Genomic DNA, 27,351 nt, shown 5'->3' with positions numbered 1-27,351 from the left:
GTTGCTCCATAACCCTGTCTGCCTGCTCTGAGCAGGCGGACAGGAATCGCCGGAAATCAACCCGATCAAATACGATCGGGTTGATTGACACCTCCCTGCTGGCGGCCGATTGGCCGCGAGTCAGCAGGGGGCGGCGTTGCACCAGCAGCTCTTGTGAGCTGCTGGTGCAATGTTAAATGCGGAGAGCGTATTGCTCTCCGCATTTAGCGAGGTCTTGCGGACTTGATCCGCACTGTTGGATCAGGTCCGCAAGACCTATGATAAATAGAGGCCAATAAGTTAATTTAAAGAGAAACTGAACCCAATTTTTTTCTTTCATGATTAAGATAGAGCATGAAATTTTAAGCAACTTTCTAATTTACTCCTATTATCAATTTTTCTTTGTTCTTTTGCTATCTTTATTTTAAAGCAGGAATGTAAATCTTAGCAGCCAGTCCATTTTAGGTTCAGCACTAGGGATGGGCGAATGTTTCGCAACATTCAAAAAATGAAACAAATTTTAACACATTCGTTTGTTTGAATCAAATTTTGAATGTTTACATAACATTCTAACATTTGATTTTCGAATGTTCGGTTTCGAATTTTACGATTACATTCGAAAATATTAGTTTCGAAAAATTTGAATTTATATATTTGTAATAGTATTTCTAATGATTTCTTTAAATGTAATATGCGAATTATGCAATATTTGAATTCGAAAAATTTGAATTTATATATTTGTAATAGTATTTCTATAATGCTTTATATAAATGTAATATTCTAATTATGCAATATTCGAATTTGAAAAATTCAAATTTATATATTTGTAATAGTACGGTATTTCTATAATGCTTTATTTAAATGTAATATTCCAATTATGCAATATTCGAATTTGAAAAATTCGAATTTATATGTTTGTAATAGTATTTATAATGCTTTCTTTAAATGTAATATTCGAATTATGCAATATTCAATCAAAATAGAAACATTCAAATTGATATATTTGTATCTATTATGTATCAATTTACTAGATTCCCTACCACATGAACTATTGAACTTCTGAATAGTATTTGTTAAATAGAATGTTACATTCAAAATTTCAAATGTGGACATTCGATCTAATTTTAAACATTCAAATTCGAAAGTGACATTTGAAAACTGTAAATAGCATTCGATTATAGAATATTTATTTTGTAATATCTTTTTATTAAAAGAGTCTGTGTAATCAATACAATAGTCGTAACTTAGTATCATACTCATGGTACATCAAAAGAAATAGAACAAGTTGCGAAACTAGACTCGCCTATTATTAAGTTAAAGCAAAATTTACAAAGTATCAATTAGAAAACACATACATAAACAACATATGAAATGTCTTGAAGATAAATAAAAGACATATAAGAAAAGCACAAAAGGTTTTACACTGTATTTATACTTGGTTATGATATAAATTTGGGAAATTTGGACATATTGGTTCCAAGCTAACACTCGGCACTAAGCGGTGGTTCAACTAAATTTTTATTATTATGTACATCCCACATTGATCGTAATACTAGGAAATTATCTATATTGCAGTTTTTATATGCAGAATATTCCTCAAGCTCCAGCAGCTCGGTGACTTTATTTTTCCAAATAGACATGGTTGGGTTTTCTTTAGATTTCCAAAGCCTCGCTATAATGATCTTGACACTGTTTGTGAAAATCAGAAATAGTGGGATTAGGTATTTAGAGGGGAGATCGACAGGTTTATTTAGGAGCCATATCTGGGGGTCAGGGGGAATTGGGGCATCTATTATAAATTCAACTTCATTCATAATGTCATATCAGTATTGATTAATTTGTGAACACCACCACCACATGTGGCCCATGCCTCTCCCAACATGTCCACACCTCCAAAACTGATTGCTAACTTTAGGAAATAAACAGTGTTATTTTCTAGGGGTCAAATACCAACATAGAGTGGAGTATCTTATAGTTAATCTCCAAAATGGAGGCTGAGGTGGAGGCCCTCCTAGTATTGGAAAACATGTCAAGAGCTTTTTGAGGTAGAATTATGACTCCCAGTTCTCTTTCACACATATCAATAGAATACGGCAGATTGCCTGGGTGGGGGGGTGGTGGAGAAGAATTTTGTAGATAATAAAGAGGGAGTGTTTGACCGGCGTCCTGGATAGGTAGAGTTTTTCTATGTTAGTGGGAGAGCGGGTCAAGTTACGGCCGTGTTTGTGAGTGGTGATATAGTTAAATAATCTCCTATAAGAGAACCAATTCCTCGCCCATTCGTACCCTCTATCTATTAGTTGGTTTTGTGAGCATATGGAGTCATTCGCAGATACATGATACGCGATTATATTGTGGGGGGGGGGAGTGTCTGAAGTAAACAGGGGGCTGAAGGATGGCACTGGAGAATCTGAGCTATAAACTAAAGAGGTCAACGGGCCCGGAGTGGAGGAGAGGTAAGGGTTAAGTTTGTTGACCACGGCCCATTGACTTGCAGTCTCCCTTGTTATCAGGTTAGAAATCAGTTTAGCTCTTCTAGAAAAGCTGGGGATCCAGCAGAAGCCATCAAGAGTAGAAAAAATAGAAAAATTGGGATAATGCAGATCAGTGATAGCCCCTAACGTTAATCAACTTCTATTTGAATAAAATATTATATTGATCTGACAAACAGATCTAAATATGATTCAATTAAACCTATTATGTGAGATAGGGGGGTGCTAACTGTCAGGTAATGTAATAGAAAAAATGAAGAGGAGAAAAGCGACAGTATACTAGCACTCTTGATTACAATCAATGAGTCATGTAAAGAGTGGCGGGAAGAGTCGTCTAGGTCAGGTTAAATATAAAACATAACATTTATTATATTGATTAATATATACAATAAGATGTATAAAGTGTATCCCTATAAATGTGTGTGGTGTCTTAAAACTTAGATTAAAAGTGTATAAAGGAGACTGATATCCATAAGAACTATATAAAACTAAAGTATTGTAATCCACATAGTTTCAGTGCAAACTTAAGTAAAGCTCAATGCCGCAAAAATTAACTGCAAAGGGGATTGACCCCATCAACAATATTAACTAAATGAATGCAATGAGAGCACAAGTAAGCACCGGTCTGTGTGGATATTGGAAGGCCAACAAAAGTGCCTAACAAGTTACACGATTAATGAGCCACTAAATATATGGATATCGTCCCCTGCTAACACCTGATGCGCATTTCGCAGTTGTACCGGCTTCCTCAAAGGCTAACCCGATCACGGTTACTCTCCTAGCCTTTAAATCAACCGTTAGCCAATCAGAGAGGAGTGTGCGCACACACCCCTAGAAACAACCTATCCAATATGTGTGTTCCCATTGAATGGAGAACACCATGTGATTGTTACGTCATTACTTCATGTAAACAAAATATCTGTGAGCCAAAATATATTCAACGCATCGGTAAAGTCCCGACATCCGATCAGACAGTGTTGATGATTAAACAGCTTTATTGTGGCCACTACCTGTATAGTGTATTTGGTATTTGTAGTTTATATCACCCTAATATCAACATCGCAATATGCATATAAATATTGATCAATAGTGCATAGTTGATAATATCAAACCAACGAGAGTTATAATTATTTATAATATACATGACCATAATTCCAACAAAGTGTGTATAACGATGGGATCTGTCAATGTATACGATCACAGTGTGTGTTTTTCAATTTAGCCCTATTGGAAGGTTAGCATTTATTATCAAATTTATGCTGTCTGAAAATCACAGTGTATATTTCTGCAGTTTAACCATAATAGATGATTGACATTTATCATCAAGATTGCACATACAGATTTTTAGCATTATCATCTCACTGTGTGTAGAAATACTGAATTAAATACCTGTTCAGAACAGTCCGATGATGGCATATTTACTCATTAGTAAACCAATGCGACTAATTAGCATAGTCACAAGTTTGCATGGATGAGTGACAGTTACAAATATCTCGATTACTTGATAATCCCATAGTCAGTGTGGAATCCTTCTTAACACTATGTTATAGTTTGTTATTTCTCCTTGATGTGTATCCTAACAAATGGAGATATATAATATGATATCCCACAAACGGTCCCCTGCTCCAGGTTCTGCATAGTTGACAAAAATGTGTGAGAATACCTGTTATTTAAGCTGTCAATTAATGCTAGTAAAGCTAACGTAAATACAGCATAAATACATGCTGCTTTCATCATTCCAATATGCAGCTAGTATAAGCTCACGTAAATACAGCATAAATAAATGCTGATTTCATTGTTCCAATATGCATCCATTCATACCATCTGTGCTAATGTGTTGCCCTGATCATAATCCTCTGTGATTGAGCAGATCCAAAGTACATATATAGCCCTTACTATTATCACAACTATTCCGTTATTACATATTATTAATATATTGCGAATATAATTTTCAACAAAATAATGGAGCCTCTGTTCATAAGCATATTAAGTTGACTTATATCTCTATTCCCCAACTTGAATCCTCACTCAATTAGTGTCCTTTACCACCGTATAAAGATATATAGAATTTATTATTCTTAAGACCATTTGGTTACAACCAAAGTTATAATTACCGGCGTAAATATCTAATCTGTTTATATATTCAGTCCTACAAAATGCAAATACATCCGACATAAATAAATATATAGATAGAACATCACGGTTCTCAAGACATATGACAGCACTTTTATACTGTTTTTATTTGCATAGTACACAAGATATTTTTAATTGTGTGTAAACGTACTATTTTTTATCATAGATTGTTTATATAGATAAGATGTTTGCAAGGGGAACCTTTGACCAATTATACGGCTTGGCTCACATTTGAATTTTTTGTATTAACGACTATACCCCTTTCACCTGGGGAATCGTTTCACAAGATTACCTATTCATTTGTATTACCTGTGCCCATTGGATACCTTTAAGTCTGACAACTTCCGCTTTTTACTTTGAAAATGTATTTAATTGTAACAATGATTATACCTTGTATTCGCTTTTAAAAAATTGCCTGATGAAACGACCGGTTTCTGGTCGAGAAACGCGTTGTCTGTGAATAAAGCGTTGACTTTTTAACTAATAACGAAGTTGTGAGCTTGTTTGCCACCCCAGTGTTGTCTATCATCTATTACCCGAGTGGTCACATTTGTTTGATCCTGCACCGGACGAGGAACACGGGGAATCAGTGTGCTAGCCGCTGCAAGCGCTAGTCTGTCTAATAGCACTGGTCACAGAACAGTGCCACAATTTTTGGTAAGCCTCTTTTTACCATTACTACACATACAATATCAAAGGATATATTACACTATGAGGCGCCCTCTTCTTGCTTTGTTTTTATAGAATTACCTATCACCGGGTTAAGAGGAGCTGCCTGAACATATTGCGCACATTGCCTACAGAGGATTATTTCGGCTGTCTACAAAGGACTCTTCTAGTCGCATTAGGAAATAAGCAAGTTTTTTCCCACAAACTTTTTGTTTTTGTTTTAGCTTCTATTAAATTTTGATTGGGCTAATAACTATCATATTAATAACCAATTCAGTGTTTCATTTTTGTTGCATTTTTCTCCGGAGAGCGCTCCTCTTTTGGATCCCCCTCTGGGATTTATATTACTTTTTATAAGCAAAAAGTAAGGGTGATAGAGGGCAGCCCTGACGGGTACCGTTTCTAATAGGGACCGAGGGAGAAAGGGTGTTGTTGACGAGAATTTGGGCGCTGGGGGATGAGTAAAGCGAGAAGATACGGTTCAGAGTGACCGATCCAAAGCCGAAGGCTTCCAAGGAGGATCTGAGGAATAACCAGTTAACGCGGTTGAAAGCCTTTTCGGCGTCTGTTGAGATAAGTGCTGAGGGGATATTCTCATTGGTAATATGCCAGATGAGGTGAGTATTGCGTACGGTGTTATCCTGCGACAGAGCTGGCTGCGCTTGTGTGTAATACTCTCTGACAGGGAAGCATTTTCAGGGAAACGTTTATGGATGTCTTGTAATTTGGATAGGTCATCTAGGAGAGATTTAAGGTAAGTATTTTTTTGTTTTAATCTAGCAGCTTTAATGGCAATAAGTTCGCCTCTGATAAAGCACTTATGGGCATTCCAGATATAGCGAAAGTTGGGTTGATGAGACCATGTGATAGGGTAGATGTCAGTGTGAGTAACGTAAGACAAAGTGGAAACATCAGTGAGTAAATAGTCGATCCTAGAGTATAGGATGGGAGTAGAACGTGAAATCTCTCGGAGAGGGGTGTTGAAGTCTCCATTGGTCATGTATCGTGAGTTGGGAGAGGGCTGATTAAATCTGCTTTAATGTCTTAGCGGGCACAGAGGAGGAGCCCAAGGAGCAATCCTGGCTAGGGTCTTAGGCAAAATTAAGGTCTCCAATCATTATTAAACTGCCTCTTGAAGCCTCTAATATTTTATTACATAACTGGTGAAAAAAAGGGGAGGGATCATTGTTGGGGGCATAAACGTTCACTAGGGTTATTGGTTTGTGATAGAGTTTACCCACTAAAATTATGTATCTTCCTTCTCTATCTTTGTATACAGAGGTGTCTTGGAAGGGAGTTTCTTACTAATTAGAATTCCTACCCCATTGTGTTTAGTAATATGGGATGAGAGGAAGACCGCTCCAAATTTTATTAAGGCTGATTTAGGCTCTGAGCCTCTCTTAAAGTGGGTCTCTTGTAGGAACAAAATGTCACTATTAATCTTTTTGTAGTCCCTCAGGGCCATTGACCTTTTTGTGGGGTATTAAATCCTTTAACATTGTGGGATATAATCTTAAATTTGCTAATGTTTCAGCCTTGTTAGGGTTGTATCTTGCACACAATAACGAGAGTAAACCCTGGAACCAGTCATAAAACCAGAAAATTCTACAGTGTCTTGAATTAGGCAAATTTTGAGAGACAAGTAATAAACATTGCAATTGATAACTTTTATGACAAACAACAACAGGCGTAAGAAAAAAATAGCATCAACATGTGAAAGAGGTGCATTCGTGTAGTAAAAATACACCATATCAAGGGGGGAGAAGTTAGAAAGATAATAGTAAGAGCTGAGGGGAACGGCGGGACAGGCCCGCTCCACACAGGGCAGAACCATCAAGCACAGAAACAAAAACATTAATCTATAGGGAAGTGGCTGAACCAGCCCTGGAAGGGGACATGTACGTATGGGCCATCGAGAAGGGATTTAAAATATATCTTAGTGTGATGCCACAGTGAGCAGCATATGGCTAAAGCTGGGTGGGTCATAGTTAAACAGGGTAACCTGGACACATCAAAGGGGTTGAAGTGTTTGAGCAGTAGCGAAAAGCTGTACCCAGCATATATGTTAAATGTACACCCCCCATCACAAAGCATCTGACATTAACAGCATACATTATAAATAATCAATAATCCCAGCCAATGAGTCTTAGAGAAAACATTTTTTTTAATTATCCATTTTAATGCAACTACAATATTCACAAACAGTGTATGCCATGAACCTCTCAGGAAAGATAAGAGGTAGGCTCACTCGTATCCACACAAACCCCATCCACCAAAACACATCCGTACCACATACAGTGTAAATATATACTGGGTCAATTGATACAGAAAAGAAACAAAGTATAAATATATACTGGGTCAATTGAAACAGAAAAAAAAAACAGAAAAGAAAAAAAACACAACCGTGTAAATATGTACTATGTGAATTAGTGCAAAGGTTCACAACTATGTAAATATGTACTTTATGAATTGATACAAAAATTCCAACCCCTAGGCATCCCCAGGGAGTGGAGAAGAACAGCACCACCTGTATCACTGTTTGTCAAAAAACACGTGGTAATGTAACCACAAAAAATAACATGAGTCAGCTGCGTTATCAAAGACAAGAAAAGAAACTGGAATCAATTTCACTGTATCCAAAGTGTTGACTTTAAAGTCCCGATATCATATCAAGCCACAGGGTGATCCATATGTTTCCCCAGATGTAATAACCGGTCACACTCTGGAATATCGATAGACTTTAGTGATTAGCAATCCAAGTTTCTTTAAGCCACAAAGAGGAAATACAAAAACTTGTGTATTCAAGCTGTTTACCAAGCTGTATTACATCTCTCAATGTCCCTTTATGTGAATTGCCGTTTTAATAGCCAAAATTCTGAAGTATCAAAAGCAAAGCTAAAGCGAGGTATACCACAAATCAAACTTCACACCCTTTATCAAATTTTCACTCACGGAATGTGGCTTAAACACAGCATATAAAATTCCCTTAGGTATTTCTTATGGTCAGCTTAGTACTGCAACAATCGGTTACAAAGTGCCGTCAGTACAGATAATGATCTCTTCAATGTTAGCAGGAGCAGACCAAAGGTATAATGTTACCTGTATTAGCAAACGCTTAATGCAGCAAGCAAACAGAATGGCTCCGACACAGCAGGTAAGATCAGGTGATGGCGTCCTTACTGGTTCCGACGCGCGTTTTGGGGACTCCGCCCCTTTGTCAAGGAATGTCCAGGTGCTAGAAAGGGGGTAGTATTTGAACCAGTGCAACTGAAAACCTATTGGATAGTACAAACACACGCTCCTTACGTCACATTCACTTCATGCATGCTGCATACATTCACACTTACATGGACACCGGATGAGAATAACCCTCACGAATAGAGCCACATGAACCCTAAAATAAATAATCAGCAAGTATTCTACAACTATGTTACACTCAGGAATCTATAAGCGCTATTATCAGTATATTTATTTACGTAGGCGCTTACCTAATCATTGTCTGCACATATCGCTGGCATTAAAGTCACATAAGGAAAAAGAACTTAATTCTCCCAGCAGCTCTGTGTGAAGGCATAAACCTCTCCACACCATCAGACACATTATATATTTACCTGAATAGTACCAGGATAAATAGGAGATAAAGAATGTGAAGATCGAGTCGGTCAAATAATATATACAAGGAGTTACCCATAAGCAGCTCTATTATAAACATATTGGGTCATACACAAATTAGCGTGACGAATCGACTAGATATCAAAATCACAATTAAAGTCACACTACCAACTATATATCAACCCTATATCAGCGTAATAAAAAGAAGCATATTGTCACACAAGTGAAATCTATCAATGACTGGGCACTAACATCCATAACATATTGTACTGAAAAATGTCACATCTGTTGACACAAAGTTCATTAATCACATCCATTATAAAGAATTAGGTAGTGATCTATTTCAATAGGTTCATTGTCAGCGGAATCTCAATATCCTGCAAAAAAAATTCTTTCATAACAAATAAAAAATAATAATAAATATAGACTATATTCCGCCTCTAGTTTTGGGTCTAGTATGCAACTTTAACCATTTTGTATTCAATCCCCTCCCCAGTAATCAGATCCTAGTCCAACAACCGTTGAATTGACACAGTAGAAATTATGACCAGTCTTATCCTTTCTAATCGTTGATCATATCCAAATCTACTTATCATATGCATCTATTCAGAAAAGGACATTAATATCAATAGATACTGGCAGAATTTAAATGAAGTTGCCCCACGAGATATCTCTATTGAGACCTTTGGGTACCATCCACTGGGCTTCCTTCTTAAAACAGTAATTTTTGTCTGTCCCCACCTCTCCATAGAGGGGGTACTCCATCAACTATTTGGAATCTCAGTTGGCTTTTATTATGTGCAAATCTCGTAAAATGATGTGCTACTGGAGCATCCTCATCATCTTTACCTATTGCAGTTTTATGTTGGCGTATCCTGTCCCTCACTGTTTGGGTGGTCTCGCCAACATAAGCCAAGCCACACGGACATTTGATTACGTATATTACGTATTTGGAGGTGCATGAAAATCTCCCTTTAATGGGTATCCTCTTCCCTGATTGAGGGTGACTAATGAAAACCCCCTGTTGCATTGAATGGCACAAGGCACAATTCATGCAGGGAAAGGAGCCCTTCTTGATCACTTCAATAGGTTTCTTCATAGAGCCCCAATCAGCACGAATCAATGTGTCCTTTAGATTTCTGTTTCTCCTAAAGGAAAAGAGTGGGGTATCAGAAAACATTTTACCCACTTGAGCATCTTCTCTCAAGAGATGCCAATGATGTAATATTATCCTCTTAAGTTCTCTACTATGGAACCCAAAGTGGCTAACAAAAGGGACCGAATTTTTTTTTTAAACAGGCTTTTTTTTAATTAGGAGATTCATCCTATCTATAGCCCTCACTTTTTCCAAGTTGTATGTCAAGATTTCAGTGGGATAACCTCTACTCAAAAATTTCTTAGCCATCTCATCCAGTCTTCTTAAGCAAACCTCAGGATCATCAACAATTCTTTTTGTTTTCAGTAATTGGCCTAATGGAAGGTTCTTAATGAGGGAAGGAGGATGAAAGCTGTCATATAATAATGTATTGTTCCTATCTGTGGCTTTAGTAAACAAGTCACTTCTCAATCTCTAATTAACCACAGAAATTATGGTGTCTAGAAAACTCACCTGTATCTTACTTGCTTCCATGGTGAATTTTAATGATACATGCGCAGCGTTCAACCTTATTACAAAGTTTGCCAATTCCTCTTCATTACCTGTCCAGATAAAAAAGATGTCGTCTATATAACGATACCAGCCTTGTACATAGTCTCTGTAACCCTGGTCTACAAAGATCACTTCTTCCTCAAATTGACCAACAAAAAGGTTGGCATAAGTTGGCGCTACATTCGAGCCCATTGCCGTTCCTTTCTTCTGGACATAAAATGTGTCCTCAAACAGAAAGAAGTTCTCATAGAGAATGATTTCAAACAGATCTCTCATAAATCTCCTTTCATTTGGTGAGTATAATTTATCCTTATCCAGGAAATAGAATATGCTTTCAATACCCAGGTCATGAGGAATAGATATATATAGATTGGCTATATCCATGGTTACTAATAGACTATCCAGAGGAACCACCTTAGGTGTGATCTTACACAAAAAGTCTGTCGTGTCCTGTAAATATGAATCCAGGTAACCCAATAATGGTCTGATTAGTTGATCCAGGGATATCGCAATGGGTTGAAAAATGGATTTGGTTCCTGCCACAATTGGTGATTTTGATATCTAGTCGATTCGTCACGCTAATTTGTGTATGACCCAATATGTTTATAATAGAGCTGCTTATGGGTAACTCCTTGTATATATTATTTGACCGACTCGATCTTCACATTCTTTATCTCCTATTTATCCTGGTACTATTCAGGTAAATATATAATGTGTCTGATGGTGTGGAGAGGTTTATGCCTTCACACAGAGCCGCTGGGAGAATTAAGTTATTTTTCCTTATGTGACTTTAACGCCAGTGATATGTGCAGACAATGATTAGGTAAGTGCCTACGTAAATAAATATACTGATAATAGCGCTTATAGATTCCTGAGTGTAACATAGTTGTAGAATACTTGCTGATTATTTATTTTAGGGTTCCTGTGGCTCTATTCGTGAGGATTATTCTCATCCGGTGTCCATGTAAGTGTGAATGTATGCAGCATGCATGAAGTGAATGTGATGTAAGGAGGGTGTGTTTGTACTATCCAATAGGTTTTCAGTTGCACTGGTTCAAATACTACCCCCTTTCTAGCACCTGGACATTCCTTGACAAAGGGGCGGAGTCCCCGAAACGCGCGTCGTAACCAGTAAGGACGCCATCACCTGATCTTACCTGCTGTGTCGGAGCCATTCTGTTTGCTTGCTGCATTAAGCATGCTAAAGAGAAAATAGTGAGATGGGATGCGGTCCATTTCCACACTGAAGATTTCTCCGGTGACAAGTCTCACGGTAATATTGGCTACACCAGCGTTTGCTGATACTGGTAACATTATACCTTTGGTCTGCTCCTGCTAACATTGAAGAGATCATTATCTGTACTGACGGCACTTTGTAACAGATTGTTGCAGTACTAAGCTGACCATAAGAAATACCTAAGGGAATTTTATATGCTGTGTTTAAGCCACATTCTGTGAGTGAAAATTTGATAAAGGGTGTGAAGTTTGATTTGTGGTATATTTCGCTTTAGCATTGCTTTTGATACTTCAGAATTTTGGCTATTAAAACGGCAATTCACATAAAGGGACATTAAGAGATGTAATACAGCTTGGTAAACAGCTTTAATACACAAGTTTTTGTATTTCCTCTTTGTGGCTTAAAGAAACTTGGATTGCTAATCACTAAAGTATATCGATATTCCAGAGTGTGACCGGTTATTACATCTGGGGAAACATATGGATCACCCTGTGGCTTGATATGATATCGGGACTTTAAAGTCAACACTTTGGATACAGTGAAATTGATTCCAGTTTCTTTTCTTGTCTTTGATAACGCAGCTGACTCATGTTATTTTTTGTGGTTACATTACCACGTTTTTTTTTACAAACAGTGGTACAGGTGGTGCTGTTCTTCTCCACTCCCTGGGGAGGCCTAGGGGTGGGAATTTTTGTATCAATTCATAAAGTACATATTTACATGGTTGTGAACCTTTGCACTAATTCATATAGTACATATTTACACGGTTGTGTTTTTTTTCTTTTCTGTTTTTTTCTTTTCTGTTTCAATTGACCCAGTATATATTTATACTTTGTTTCTTTTCTGTATCAATTGACCCAGTATATATTTACACTGTATGTGGTACGGATGTGTTTTGGTGGATGGGGTTTGTGTGGATACGAGTGAGCCTACCTCTTATCTTTCCTGAGAGGTTCATGGCATACACTGTTTGTGAATATTGTAGTTGCATTAAAATTGATAATTAAAAAAAAATGTTTTCTCTAAAACTCATTGGCTGGGATTATTGATTATTTATAATGTCTGCTGTTAATGTCAGATGCTGTGTGATGGGGGGGGGGTGTACATTTAACATATACGCTGGGTACAGCTTTTCGCTACTGCTCAAACACTTCAACCCCTTTGATGTGTCCAGGTTACCCTGTTTAACTATGACCCACCCAGCTTTAGCCATATGCCGCTCACCGTGGCATCACACTAAGATATATTTTAAATCCCTTCTCGATGGCCCATATGTACATGTCCCCTTCCAGGGCTTTTTTCTCTAAGACTCATTGGCTGGTATTATTGATTATTTATTATTATTGAGTTGAAGACCGACTCTATCCCGTGCCTGAGCACTTTACAACTTATGGTTGGTGCGGTCACCCTATATATAGAGCATACATTATAAGTTTCAACATGTTACCAGACATAGTCCCAGGTGTCACCACAATCTCCCCATCTGTTCAGGCCTTGGGCCAAAAGAAAGTTTGTAAGGGGGTGCCCCTATAGGAAAACAAGCAAACATCCTGGTGGTACATTACTTGAGGTCGGCAAAGGATCTGGCATTCTGGAACTGTCCTGGGAGCAGACTTAGATCCTATACTCGCCAAGTGGTGTGAGAAAGTGCACAGTCAAAGGAAGCAGAACCTTCAACTCGGGGGTCACCTTCATCTGAGGACAGGGGACCCATCTTCCTCCTCTTGGACCGAACCCTGTGCCATTGGGGGCGCTGATCCTTGGCGGTAGAAGGGCCAGGGTCGGCCGGGATAGGAGGTAGATTAAGTGCAGCTTCAGCAGGGGGGGGATAATTTTATGTTGAGAGATCTGGAGAGGTGATCGAGATCATTGAAGTCCCTGTAGACAACTTGTGATCCATTATGGGAGACAATCAGACTAAATGGAAAGCCCCACGGTACTTTATGCGGTGTTCCTGTAAGGTAGCTGTAATAAACTTGGTCTCTCAGCGCCTTTGGATTGTATAGGGACTAAGTTCCTGATAGACTTGAAGAGAGTGGCCTTGGTAGGAGATATTGTGGTTTGTTCTGGCTGCCTGCCAAATGTCATCTTTAGCAGTATATCATAAAAATCGGATGACCACGTCTCTCAAAGGCGAGGGGGGCTTGGGGAGAGGCTGCAGGGCCCTATGGGCTCTATCAATGTCCTCAGGGAGTAAAGGCAGAGAGTTTGGAGAGAGGTGGAGAAAGAAGCCAATGAAGAAAGGCTTCAGTTGATCTTGTAGAATATCCTCGGGGATGCCGCGGACAGGCAGGTTGTTCCTGCATCCACGATTGTCGAGGTCCTCTATTTTATCTGGCAATGAATGGACCATGAAGTCCTGGATAGAGAGTTGTTGGGTATTTGAACTAACAAGGTTATTCAAAGCGTCCTGGCCCTCCTCCAAATAATCAATCCTTGAATCCATCTCATTTAAATCTTTCTTTAGGTCTCCGATCTCTTCTTTTATAAATGATTTCAGGGACTCTAGGTCAGACTTAGATGGTAGTGTCGCCAGTTGCATATGAATGGCCTGAAGAGAATCCTGCTGGCTGGGCATATGACCCTGAGAACCTGCAGCAGGTTGAGAGTCAGTTATTTGAGCATTATGTTCAGAAGTGTGAAAAAAGTTAGAGACAGAGGGGGTCTGTGTAGATGCCTTGGGCGGCTTATCCATTTTATGACCCTTTTTGGGTGTCATTATATGTATATGATGAAATTGGCCCCCAAGAAAGAAGGGATTAAGTTAGCTGCCCTGCTGTTTTGATAAAACTTGGCCACATGGAGCGAGGCCCCTCGGGGTTATAAACTTCCTTAGCTTATGATTTTGCAGCGAGTAGAAAGCTTCTATGTCGGCTGTTGCAAAGTTAGGCCCTCCTCCGTTTTACTGTTGTTAATATAAGGCCCCTATATTTCACCAGTAACCTAGGCATGATTGTACCTGGTAGGTCTCGGTCTCAAAGATATCCCTGGCGGCCGACTGTCAGAGAAGGTGAAAAGCAGCCACGTGGGTCGGACTCGTCTGGTCAGTTCTGATGGCTCTGCCGCCCCCTCAGTGATCAATCCGCGGTCAGTAGCTTCAGAGGAACAGCTGCCCCCGTGAAGCAAGAGGCTCCCGAAGTAGTAACACAGCCCGAGGACCTGGCGATTAGGTAAGAGGTCCCACTGCTCCATCTCAGGTAAGATGGCGTTGCTTCGTAAGTTTACAGGCAGCTCAACTTTGCGGAAGTGCCGTAGGACAATGCTCAGGTGCGGGTCCAGGCCCGCCAGAGTCCCCTTTTTTTAAAGATGAGAGTGAAGGCTAACACGGAGCGCTCCTAATGTGAGGCCATGTTCCAGCACAGCTTGGCTCCGCCCCCGATTATAGAATTTTTAAGAATATTAGTTCGTATCAACATTCGGATTTGTAATTCGAATTTCGGTAATAACATTCGTTCTAACATTCGAATTCGGAAAATTACACATTCGCCCATCCCTATTTAGCACGATGGATAGTGCTTGCTTATTGGAGGCTTAAATTTACCCACCAATAAGCAAGCATAACCCAGGTTCTCAACCAAAAATGGGCTGGCTCCAATGCATCACATTACTGCTTTTTAAATAAAGATAGCAAAAGAACAAAGAAAAATTGATAATAGGAGTAAATTAGAAAGTTGCATGCTCTATCTGAATCATGAAAGAACAAATCTGGGTTTAGTGTCTCTTTAAGAATAGCCCTTAGAAGGGCTTTTGAAGGGCATTGCCCTAAAGTGTCACATCTCTTTTTCAAATAAATATTACAATTATCTTCAGAGATATTTAACTCTGAACGCTATAGGGATTAAAGCCGAAGCTCTGATCGCCATTTACAGCCATTTACAGCATTTGATTGACAGATGACTCATCTGCAATCAACAAATCGTTGTTTTCCCCCGGGCAGTGACGTTTGTGCAAAGGGGATGAACGCCTCGGGGGTGAAACAACGATTTGTTGATTGCAGATGAGTGATCTGTCAATCAATTGCTGTAAATGGCGACCGGACTTCGACTCTTATCCCTAGTGTTCAGAGTGAAATATCTCTGAAGATAAGAATCTACTAACGATTTGATGAATTAAACTCTCATTCGTTTTTTAACAGCTATCGTTTCAGTTTAGGTAATAGTGTTAGCTTGACATTCACTTTAAGTACAACACATAACTCACAACTTGTAGTCTCGGTGATGTTTAGCTCAGTCGTGCTATCCATTAAAAGTATATGACGCGCTAAAGGGATTTGTAATTGTAGACCCAATCTTAGCATGGTCCAGCGATCTTGATTGTGCACCTGCTATCAAGAAAACTCTACTTGTAATTGGGCCATATATATTTTACATATATGCTTGCCAGAATGGACTCCTATCTTTTATCTCATCTCTCACCTTGTTTAGTCCATTTGTTGACACTGCAACAGCTATTTAACAGAACATAACATTCATCAAATTGTGGGTAGATAAGGTTCCCAGTTAGAGAACCTGTCTCCTAGCAATAGGGATACTAAACCCACATTTTCTATTTCAATGCAATTTTAAGCAACTTTCTAATTTACTCCTATTATCAATTTTTCTTAGTTCTCTTGGTATTTTTGTTCAAAAGCAGGAATAAAAACTTTGGAGCCGGCCCATTTTTGGTTCAGCACCTGGGTAGGGCTTGCTGATTGGTTGCTACATTTAGCCACCAATCAGCAAGCGCTTCCCAGGTGCTGAACCAAAAATGGTCTGGCTCTAAAGCTTTCATTACTGCTTTTTCAAATAAAGATACCAAGAGAACGAAGAAAAATTGATAATAGGAGTAAATTAGAAAGTTGCTTAAAATCGCATGCTCTATCTGAATCATGAAAGAAAAATTTTAGGTTTAGTATCCCTTTAAGAGGCAGTGGATGCGACAACCCTGAGCTTCCACTCCTGACCTACACCAGTGAAGGACTCAATTTATTTTACCACATTTAACATTGCACAAACATTTGCTTGTGCAGCCCTGCCACACTCTTCAGCAACCAATTATGCAAGAGAAGAGCTTTTCAACCATCCTTTTAATCCCTTTTCCTGCCTTACTTTTCCTAACACCTGAGACCTCATATCTTTGAGCCATTATAACTTTTGTGTACAATATTTTTTTTAAATAATTTTATTAGAAAGTGTTGTTATGAGTGTAACTATGTATGTTTGATGTGTTTTATGCAACTTCTTAGTTTCAAGAAACAGTTTAACAGAGCTCTGATGTTGCGGTAATCATTCTAGCGTTTGCGCTCCACTCGTAATCTGGCCCTTAATACGTTATCACATCATGAATCAGTGACCAGTATGTAAACAAAACCTCCTCATAAGCCAATCACGTTTGTAGTATTTTTGTCATGTGATTGCATCTCCTGATCCTTAATTTGTATAATACAAAAACAGGTTATGTATACTGAACTCAATCGCACACAACTGCATTTTCATAGACAATAAAGGTTGCATAATAATGTCACCAAATGTACGCTGGGGAACAATGCAATTCTAGTAAAAGTACACTAAAGCAATGCAATTTATTTTGTACCTTAGTTAGAAATAAAACGTTATCAGCGTCAGATGCTCCCTGTTAAGACCTAGATTATGAGTGGAGTGCAATATTGCGCTTTTGCGAGCACTATATTTGCACTCCTCTCAGTAATACCAGCGCGCGTAAATGTGTGCTGGTATTACAAGTCAGATGCAATGCACTCACAAGAACAGATTCCAATGGGAGCCTTGTTCTTATGTCACCAGACACAGAAATCCACCTAGAGCAGCGCAGGGGGCAAATTGCGCAGCATTGGAGAGCAAAATAAAAATATATATGTATATGTATATATTTATGTGTTTAAGTGTGTATATACACATATTAACACATAAATATATAGGTATGTAAGCATATACATATATATTAACAGCACTAATTTGTGGGTAGATATAAGACGACTTCTGCAAACAGTATCTATGTACCATCATGCATAGAAAGTACAATGAATATCTTCCCTTGAATTATTCTGTACTTGTTAATCTTTAAACACAAAAATATAATATTATACATTTTGAAGATTGGACAAATTAAAAATGTTTTTTTGTTTTTTGTTTTTTTTACAGGACGATGAACAGCCAAAAGACAAAAATGATAACACTGAAGAAAATCCAGATCGAGAAGTTTGGGCAAGTAAAACAGATTACTTGCTGTCTATGGTGGGGTATGCTGTAGGTCTTGGAAATGTCTGGAGATTTCCTTACCTTGCTTTCCAACATGGTGGAGGTAAATTGCGTTGTATAGATATCAAAAACAAAATTTTCAAAATAATGGGAGATATTCTTTAAAAGGATAATATAACATTTGTTCTCTTGTTATCATTTGTTGAAAAACATTCATAGGTAGGCTCAGGAGCAGCAATGCACTTCAGAAAGCTAGCTGGTGATTGGTGGCTACACACATATGCCATTGGCTCACTTAGCTAGCTCCCAGTAGTGCACTCAATTGCTTCAGTAGAGCCAAATTGAATCCCCAAAAAGGGGTAAAGAACATTGTTAAACACATAGGTCTACATTACTAGGGGAGTGCAATTGTTAATGCATGTAGTGCTTGGCTATGCGCAATTAATGGTGCTCTATCAAGTATTAAAAGCTGTTGGTTAAATTATTTAGCCAAAGCATTTTAATTTGCATGATACATATATAGCTCTCCTTATACTTTCAATGGATAAAAGGTGGCGGAAAGGTTAAGAATCAGTGGTCTTATGACCGCTGCTTCTTACGTTAATTTTTTGGCGAGCTGGAAACTTCGGGCGTAGAAAGCAGCATCCGCTGCTTATTAAATCTCCCCCTTAGTGTACAATTTTAAATATCTGATATTAACCTTTACCGCTTGTTATTGTGTGCTCAGGTATACCTTAAAACGAAAATAAATTAACAGCTACCTAAACAGAATTTTGCACAAAACAAATAATTATATTGCGGTCCCTCATAGAAATCTATTACATGAGGACAATTACACAGCTAATATATCTGACATGAGTACTGTAACACTCCATTTGTTATCTAGGCCATCATTTAAACATTTAAAGCCACACTAAAGTCATAAGTAGTCATTCATGATTTAGACAGAACAAACAATTTTAAAAAACTTTCCAATTTTCTTCTATTATTTAATTTGCTTCCTTCTCTTGTTATCCTTTGCTGAAAGGTTTATCTAGGTAAGCTCAGGAGCCGCAAAGAACTGATAGGTAGCTGCATATATATACCGATTGTCATTGACTCACCCATGTGTTTACTTAAAAACCAGTAGTGCATTGCTGCTCCTTCAACAAAGCATACCAAGAGAATGAAGGAAATTTGATAATAGAAGTAAACTGGAAAGTTGCTTAAAATTGTATGTTCTACCTAAATCATGAAAGAAAAGTTTTGGGTTTCATGTCCCTTTAATTATGGCCCTACTGCTTTCATATAACATTGGTGAATACATTTTAATAATCTTTAAAAAGACAGTATACACTCATTTTTATATAACTGCATGTAATATACACTACTATAAAGAATAAGATGCACAGATACTGATATAAAAATCCAGTATAAAACTGTTTAAAAACGTACTTAGAAGCTCCCAGTTTAGCTCTGTTGAAAAGGTAGTTGGAAAGCCCACTGCAAGTGGGAAATAAAAAACTCCCCCTTCTTTTTCATATGAAAAGACCCTTTACACAAACAGGAGCAAGCTGGAGAAGGTAGCTGATGGTGTTCTAAAGAAAATGGTATACCGCATAGGAATGTGTATACCACGTCACTTTAGGTCATGTGACTCAGCTGCTGGGGGGGGTGACGCTCAATGCGCATGCACAAGAGGCTCAACCTGCTCCAAAAAGCAGGAGCAGGTTGAGCCTCTTGTGCCGTGATCCCATGCTTCTCATTGGCGTTAACGTCAACTCTATTGTGAGGAGCGCAATAAAATGCTCCTCACAATAGAACTGTCAGCTAATGTAGGTAATAGGCATAAGGATCGTAAGTTCTGCCAGGCACAAACTTCACAGTACTGCTGAACACATTGTTGGCAAGAAGCTGTCTAACTGATCCCCACTAATGTGCAAACTGTCACAGCGCTGATTAGCAGTATGACATGCTATAAATATATTTTCCAGAAGTATCCTGGCTGCTCAACACAACAGCTCCTGTCACACATTACACGGACCTTGTGCGCATGCGCATTGTGCGCCACATCGCTCCAACAGCTGATAATACGTCACCGGAAGTGACGTGGTATACACATTCCTATGGTATACCATTTACTTTAGAACAACGGTATTTGGGACTTTGTTAGGAGTCTGAAAATCAGAGCAATGTTATTTAAAAATAAGCAAAACTACATTTAAAAAGAAAATGAAAATTATAGGCTATATAAATAGATAATCTACAATACATTTATGCAAAGAAAAAATGAGTGTATAATGTCCCTTTAACTTACTATAAAAGGGAAGAAAGATATAGCAATTGTTTTATATTTCTACCATGAGAATTCAGCACTCTGATAATGTTTTTGGAAACACATTTTTGAATGAACACAAAGTATTTCAGAGCATAATGTGACATTTTCTCTATGAATAATCAAGTAGATTGGATGAACAAGGGATTTAAATGAGGTTTATATCTTTATAATTTTAGAGTCAATTGATGATCATGTAATATTCATTTTACAGGCAAAGGAAAACTATATTAAGTGTACTGTTTGTGCAGAATATTTTTAAATCTAAATCGCAATTTAAATTTCATATATACCTTTATGTGACAGGTGCATTTCTAATCCCATATATAATTATGTTGGCACTGGCTGGATTACCGTTGTTCTTTCTGGAATGTTCCTTGGGGCAATTTGCAAGTCTGGGTCCTGTTTCCATCTGGAGAATAGCGCCAATCTTTCAAGGTTTTTTACAAATTTTTTTTTCTTGTTTTCAATATTGACATTGGTTGGTTTATTTAGTGCTGTAAAATGGCCATGGAGCAATTATAAAGTAAAGCTATTTGACCCTAGCAGAGCATTTTGCCTTTTTTTATCATAAATTAGATTTAATAATTGTTCCTTTGAGTGGGGTCATTTTCATTTCAGATTGCCATTGATCTGGACTGCAACCAACAGAGAAAATAATTAGTTTGTGTAGTGCCCCAGCATTTAGAGAAATAGCAATCTGGAAATAATGATATTCTGAGGTGGCGGACTGCAATCATCCTGATCAGATACTATTGGGATGATTGACCCCTCCTGCTAGCAGCCACAAATTTACAGGGGGCAGCATTGCACAAGCATTTCACAACGAATGCTTGTGCAATGTTAAATGCAGACAGGGGTCTTTTTCTGAAGCAGCGGATGCTGCTTCCGACCCACTCCTCTTCAGTTCTGCATGAAGCAGAAGTTAAGAAGCAGCGGTCCTAAGACCTCTGAGGTGGCGGACAGCAATCAGCCTGATCGAATACGATAGGGTTGATTGACACCCCCTTCTAGCGGGCGATTGGCCGCAAATCTGCAGGGGGGCGGTATTGCACCAGCAGTTCACAAGAACTGCTGGTGCAATGATAAATGCCGACAGCGTATGCTGTCAGCATTTATCGATGTGCGGCAGACATGATTCGCTATAGTGGATCATGTCTGTCCGCACCATGATAAATTTACCCCTTAGTATCTTAGATTTTTCATGTATATAGAAACTTTTTCTTTATGAAAAAATATTTGGGGGGATATTTATCAAAGGTATGTCAGAGCTGATCAGACAGTGCGGATCAGGTCCGACATACCTCGCTGAATGCGGAGAGCAATACGCTCTGTGTATTCAGCATTGCACCAGCAGCTCTTGTGAGCTGCTAGTGCAACGCCGCCCCCTGCAAACTCTCGGCCAATCGGCCACCAGCAGGGGGGTGTCAATCAACCCGATCGTACTTGATCGGGTTGAATTCCGGCGATCTCTGTCTGCCTGCTCAGAGCAGGCGGACAGGTTATAGAGCAGAGGTCTTTAGAAACACGGGGCGTCTAGCTCCATTCGGAGCTTGATAGATATGCCCCTTGGTGTACTACTGACCATGCATATTAACTTTACAAAACAAGCTTTACAAAAAGCCTCGAAAGACTACTTAAAACATAAAGAAAAAAAAAACATTTTCAGCAAATCTAATGTGTATGAAATTTGAAAAGTCCTGAAAAAATATTTTCTCTTGTATTTGAATACAACTGTTAAAATGGCCATGTGCAAGGCACTGGTGTTGTTTTAATGCCATAAATGCATTTGAAAAACTTGTGATAAATGGGTCATTGTGGGTTTTTCAAATGGACTGGCAAATGTTCAAATTAGAAAACCAATGAAAAAGCCATGCAATACGCTTTATATGGGCTTTCAGATAGATTGTAATGGAGACTATATTTTTATTAAGTGATGGTTGCCAAAAAAAGTTAAAAAGCATGAGGTGGGATGGCAGCTGAAAAATAACAACTTAGATTCAGATTTGGTCATAAAAAACCTCTCCAAAATGTTATCATGTGGCCTGATTGACTAAGATCTGGAAAGCTTTAAAGAAATAGCTTTCTAGAAAAAAAATAAGATTTTTTTTTTACAAGGTTGTTATTTTGTATTCTTACTGAGTTTAAATTAATATGTGTGTTGGTGTTAAACCACAGAGAATAATAATTTTTTACTGTTTTCAGGTGTTGGCATAACGATGGTTCTAATATCAGCGTTGGTGTCAATTTATTACAATGTTATTGTTGCCTACAGCTTGTACTATTTATTTGCCTCATTCCAACGTATCCTACCATGGTCTGATTGCTTTGCATGGGCTGATGAGAAATGCCGGAGCAGCTTGGCAGGTATTTCTTCGTATTACTTACTCTTATTATCATTATATTTTTTTAATATAAATGAAATCAGGTATTTAAGAAATGTTCATTAATCATTTAGAGAATACCTCTGTATGCACCTTTTTTATCGCCTATACCTTTTGTATGCACCTATGTATCTTTCTCCTTTACCGCTCTCTTTCTCTGCCTCAGTCACTTCTATCCCATATCTCTATTCGCTTGTAAAAAATGAAGTAGTTCACTCACGTATAAAAAGAAAGAGATATGGTATATGACAAGCTGTTTGAAACCAAACAAAGCTACTTTGCAGTCAAATACTTGGCCATATACCATATACCTTTGAACTCTTCTAATAATTTTCTATTAATATATTTATGAATATTTTTTATCAGATAGCGTTTATAGAAGTGTAACGGATTATTTTAATACATTTTTGTTGTGTTTGGTGCAACTTTCATTTTATCCCTAACACTTTATGCAAGGTCTTCAGTCGCGCTAACCCAACGTACGCTAAATTCGGTTGTGCTTGAGGGAACGTGTTTACTTTCAACTTGTAATACATGTGCAAATTAACATGAGCATGAGCTATATTGCACGCACAATAAATTTAGAGGACCACTTGTAATCTAGACCTATATGTTTTTGTTACTGAATTTACTTGGATTTTAGTTTGAGCACTGCTATAGCTAATTTTTTGGTGAGGCACTTCCCTCTCTCAGCTCAACTCTTCTTCACAGTGACTACCATCTTTAGCAATCTTCTAAGGGAAATTGATGCCTGTTGGACCATTATTTGGAATATATTGGGTTAGTTTTTCATATATATTAGCTCAATTGAGCTGCATGGGGTAGAGGTGCTCAATGAAGCTGCACAGTAATATTCATACAGTGTTTATGATGTATCCAGTTACTTTAAGTGTGTGACTCTTTATCTGTTTTTCCTTTCTTTGTCAGACTTGAACTGGTCCACCACCATGCTTACTAATAGAGCCTTTACAGGGGAGACACAGTCCACTTAGGTACACAACCAAAGTGTGTGCTTTGCAAGTTAGTCCCCCTAAACAAGTGAGTAAAGGGTGTTTAGTTTATATTGTCCACGTTATGCATTTTTTCCTATTCTTCCCCCTGAGGAGATATATCCTTCTTCCTTGAGTCCTTCTCAAGGGACTCCTGGGCATCATGTATTTAATTATGTATGCTCTACAATCACTGTATAGTTATAGCTCTCCATGCCTCCTCCATGTAAGTGGAAACATTTGTGTTCTGGGACCAACTTTATCTTGGTCAAAAGTTCCTCTAGTGCTCCTCACGAAGACAAGAGCGCATCAGATTTACAAAGAGATTTAGACTCAGATGATTCTGAACCCTTTTCTGATGGAAAAAAATGTATTTCTCATGAGCAGGATTCTTTTACAGATCAAGTCTCTGAGTATTTATCCTTTATTTTATATGATGCATTTACATACCTAATTAGTGAGATATTACAGAAGTTAGGGGTTAAGGATCCAGTTTTTTGTCTGAGGAAAAGTCTGTTAAAAAACTTGAGTTAATTATCAAACCTCCAACTAAACCTTCAGAGGTTTGTTATGTTCCTGAGGTGATATCTCAGTTAAGCTCTAAAGGGTGACAATACAGGCATTCCTTTTACTTCTACTAAATTCAAAGGATGCTCATGGACTTTGCTTCATTTGTGGAGCTTTGGGAAACTGTCCTAAGATGGATAGAGCTATCCCCACCCTAGCTAAGTGCACATTTAGATGACAGCACTTTCTGCAGAGATCCTATGGTCTGAATAGTAGGGGCTTATCATAGGAAAGCTTTTCAACAAGCTGAGTTTTGTTTCAACCAGCAGTTGGTATTGCTTGTGTAGCAGGTGCTATTACTCTTGGTGTGTTTTTTTCTTTGAGTTGGTATCCAAAGAAATTTCTGTAGAAGATATTCAGGTTCACTTAAAGTTAATCAAAATAGTGAATTACTTCATTATTTATTTTTTTTAAATAATTTTTATTGAGGTAAATCAGTTAACAGACAGCTTATGCATTATTAACTGAATACATAACGTTATAACATTGATACATAAACATTGTTGCAAGAGGCGAACAGCACCTCTATTATCATAGGAACCTCATTTTTACAGAGGCCGTCATTTAGGATCTTGTTGAACTACACCGGTTCTTTTGGTTCATCTTAGTAGAAATGTAACTGGGATGGCCGTTAAGTTAGTGGATCAGTCCACTAGGGATACTAAATAGGCAATCATTACAGGCTTCGGCAGGGGTGTAGATACGTGGCAGTTCACGCATCTCGCAATTTGTAATGCGGGGGCCGAGAGAGGCCATACTAATCCATCCACAGGCTCTCTCTTGCTCCCCGTGTCTGGCTTACTCATATGGTAGGGTTGAAGGGCAGCTATTAAGGGTATTGTTGTTATCTGTATGGTTCAGGGTATAGCGATTTGGGTAGTCAGTCGTCAGGGTTATCTCGGGTTCATCGTTGGTCTTTCTAGCTATGTATTTTTACGGGTCAAGAGGGTGTCCCATGGTTCCCAAATGAGGCAGAAGTCAGTCAGTTGCTTACGCTCCCTGTATACGTAATTTTCCGTGCTCCTAATGTGGTTCACACAGTCCACCACCCCTTGCCACCTGGGGGGCTGACTTTTCTTCCAATTTCTGGCTACAAGTAATTTGGTGGAAGTGAGGATGCATATAAGTAAATTTTGTTTAGCTCTGGGGAGTGACTCAACTCCTAGATGTAGGAGTGCAAGAGCCGGGTTAAGCACCTCCACAAGGTCCAGATCTTTACATATGGTCTCTATCTTTCTCCAGACACCGGCCAGCTTTGGGCATGTCCACCAAATGTGGAGCGGGGTGCCCTGTTCCCCACACTCTCCCCAGCACATGGGGGAATGGTCCGGGTAGAGTTTCCGCAGTTTTGTGGGTACCAAATGCCACCTCGTAATTATTTTAAAATAGAGCTCGTATAGGGTTACACAGTGGGTGGCTTTTTTGGTAAGGCTAATTGCCTCCTCCCATTCTTCAAGTGAGTGGATGAGCTGTAGATCTCCCAGGCCTCCATGTGAATCGTTTTGGAGGGATTATGTTCTTCCAGCAGGCACTGATAGTGTGCTGAAAGAGGCTTGTATAGTTGGAGGTTTGCTTTCCAGCGGAGTTCCCACGGGGTAAAATCCCGCAGTTTGTCCTCTAGGAAGCCCCAAGACCTCATAAGCATTCGTAGTCGCAAGAGATCAAAGTGAAACTTCAGGGTCACCGTGGGTGAGGCTAACATAGTCACATGTGCCTTTAATTGTTTATTTTCATAGAAGTCCAGTAGAGAGACTATATCCGTGACAGACCACGAGTTGGTGTGCATGTCAGGTATTCCTAGTAGTAGACCTCGAATAGAGTGTACGGGTGAGGGGTGTGGGGCTATAAGTCTGTTATGTCTTAGTTTCAGCCAACTCTCCTGGCACCCCTTGACTATACTGTTGGCTATGCATACTTTTGTCTGCCAATGCGGGGGGAGCCAGAGGAGGTCCTCCAAATCAACAAACTCTGGCAGCGATGCCTGTTCCAACTCCTTCCATCTAGTGGCAGGGAGGCCATTACCCCACGCAGAGGCATGGGTAACCATTGCCGCCTCATGGTATTTCCTCACGTTGGGGAGGCCCATCCCACCCCTCTCTATGGGAGTTTGCAGGATGTGGGCTGCAACACAGGGTTTTTTGTTGTGCCAGGTATAGGTATTGAAAAGAGTCTGAAACTTCCGAATCAGAGATATCAGAATTGGAATTGGAATACAACGGAAGATATACGTAAGCTTAGGCAGAACCATCATTTTGAGGGCCGCCACCCTGCCAAACCACGAGATCTCGCTATACCTTTTGGAGTTCAGTTCCAGTGTGATCTCCTTCAGCAGGCTCTCATAGTTTTCTCTAATAGTTATCAGTTTAGAGTGAGAGAGGAAAACACCTAGGTGTTTTATGCCCATATTGGACCATTTGAAGGAGTAAAGGAGTCGAATTCTGTGCTCTTCTTTTGGGGGGATGTTGAGAGAGTATGCCTCCATTTTACTAACGTTGATTTTGTAATATGAGAGTTCGCCGAAGCTCTTTAACAGATGGAATAGTGGAGGGAGGGAGTCTAGGGGTTCCGTGAGGAAGACTGTAAGGTCGTCCGCGAACAGAGCTAGTTTCTGGACGGTGTCATGGAGTTGGAGTCCCTGTATGTCAGGACATCTCCTGATGGCAGCGCCTAAAGGCTCGATTGCCAGTACGAATAAGAGAGGGGACAGGGGGCACCCCTGTCTGGTCCTGTTCATTATCTGTATTGTGGGGGAACAAAACCCCAGGCCCCTCACCACTGTGGTGGGGGAAGAGTAGAGTGCTAGAACAGCTCTAATGAAGGCATCTGGCATACCGAACGCTACTAGAGTTTGGGATAAATATTCCCACCTCACCCTGTCAAACGCTTTTTCAGCGTTGAGTGACAGGGTGAGCATGGGGAGGCCCAAGTCCGCTACTTCTGTGTAAATGTTTAGGAGATGACAGGTGTTGTCAGAGCCTTGCCTGTTAAGGAAATACCCTACCTGATCTAGGTGTATAAGTGTCTGGAGGTGTTTGTTCAATCTGTTGGCGAGGATTTTGGCGTAAATTTTGGCGTCCACATTAATAAGGGAGATGGGCCTATAGCTAGGGCATAGAGAGGGATCTTTGCCTTC

At 39.1% G+C, this 27,351-nt stretch overlaps 1 protein-coding gene across 1 annotated transcript in view; it reads left to right on the top strand.

Moving 5' to 3' along the window:
- The first annotated feature begins 14,348 nt into the window (after positions 1-14,348).
- LOC128664070 (sodium- and chloride-dependent neutral and basic amino acid transporter B(0+)-like) overlaps positions 14,349-27,351 on the top strand; it is a 108,384-nt gene continuing 95,381 nt past the window's right edge. Inside the window, exons 1-6 of the mRNA XM_053718749.1 lie at positions 14,349-14,378; positions 14,660-14,719; positions 17,911-18,067; positions 20,585-20,716; positions 22,484-22,645; positions 26,369-26,586. Coding sequence (XP_053574724.1) covers positions 14,349-14,378; positions 14,660-14,719; positions 17,911-18,067; positions 20,585-20,716; positions 22,484-22,645; positions 26,369-26,586 — 759 coding nt within the window. The remainder of the gene's footprint in view (positions 14,379-14,659; positions 14,720-17,910; positions 18,068-20,584; positions 20,717-22,483; positions 22,646-26,368; positions 26,587-27,351) is intronic.

This window comes from Bombina bombina, chromosome 1, assembly GCF_027579735.1.
Source record: "Bombina bombina isolate aBomBom1 chromosome 1, aBomBom1.pri, whole genome shotgun sequence".
Taxonomy (NCBI): Eukaryota; Metazoa; Chordata; class Amphibia; order Anura; family Bombinatoridae; genus Bombina; species Bombina bombina.
This window is presented reverse-complemented; position numbering and strand designations above follow the sequence as displayed.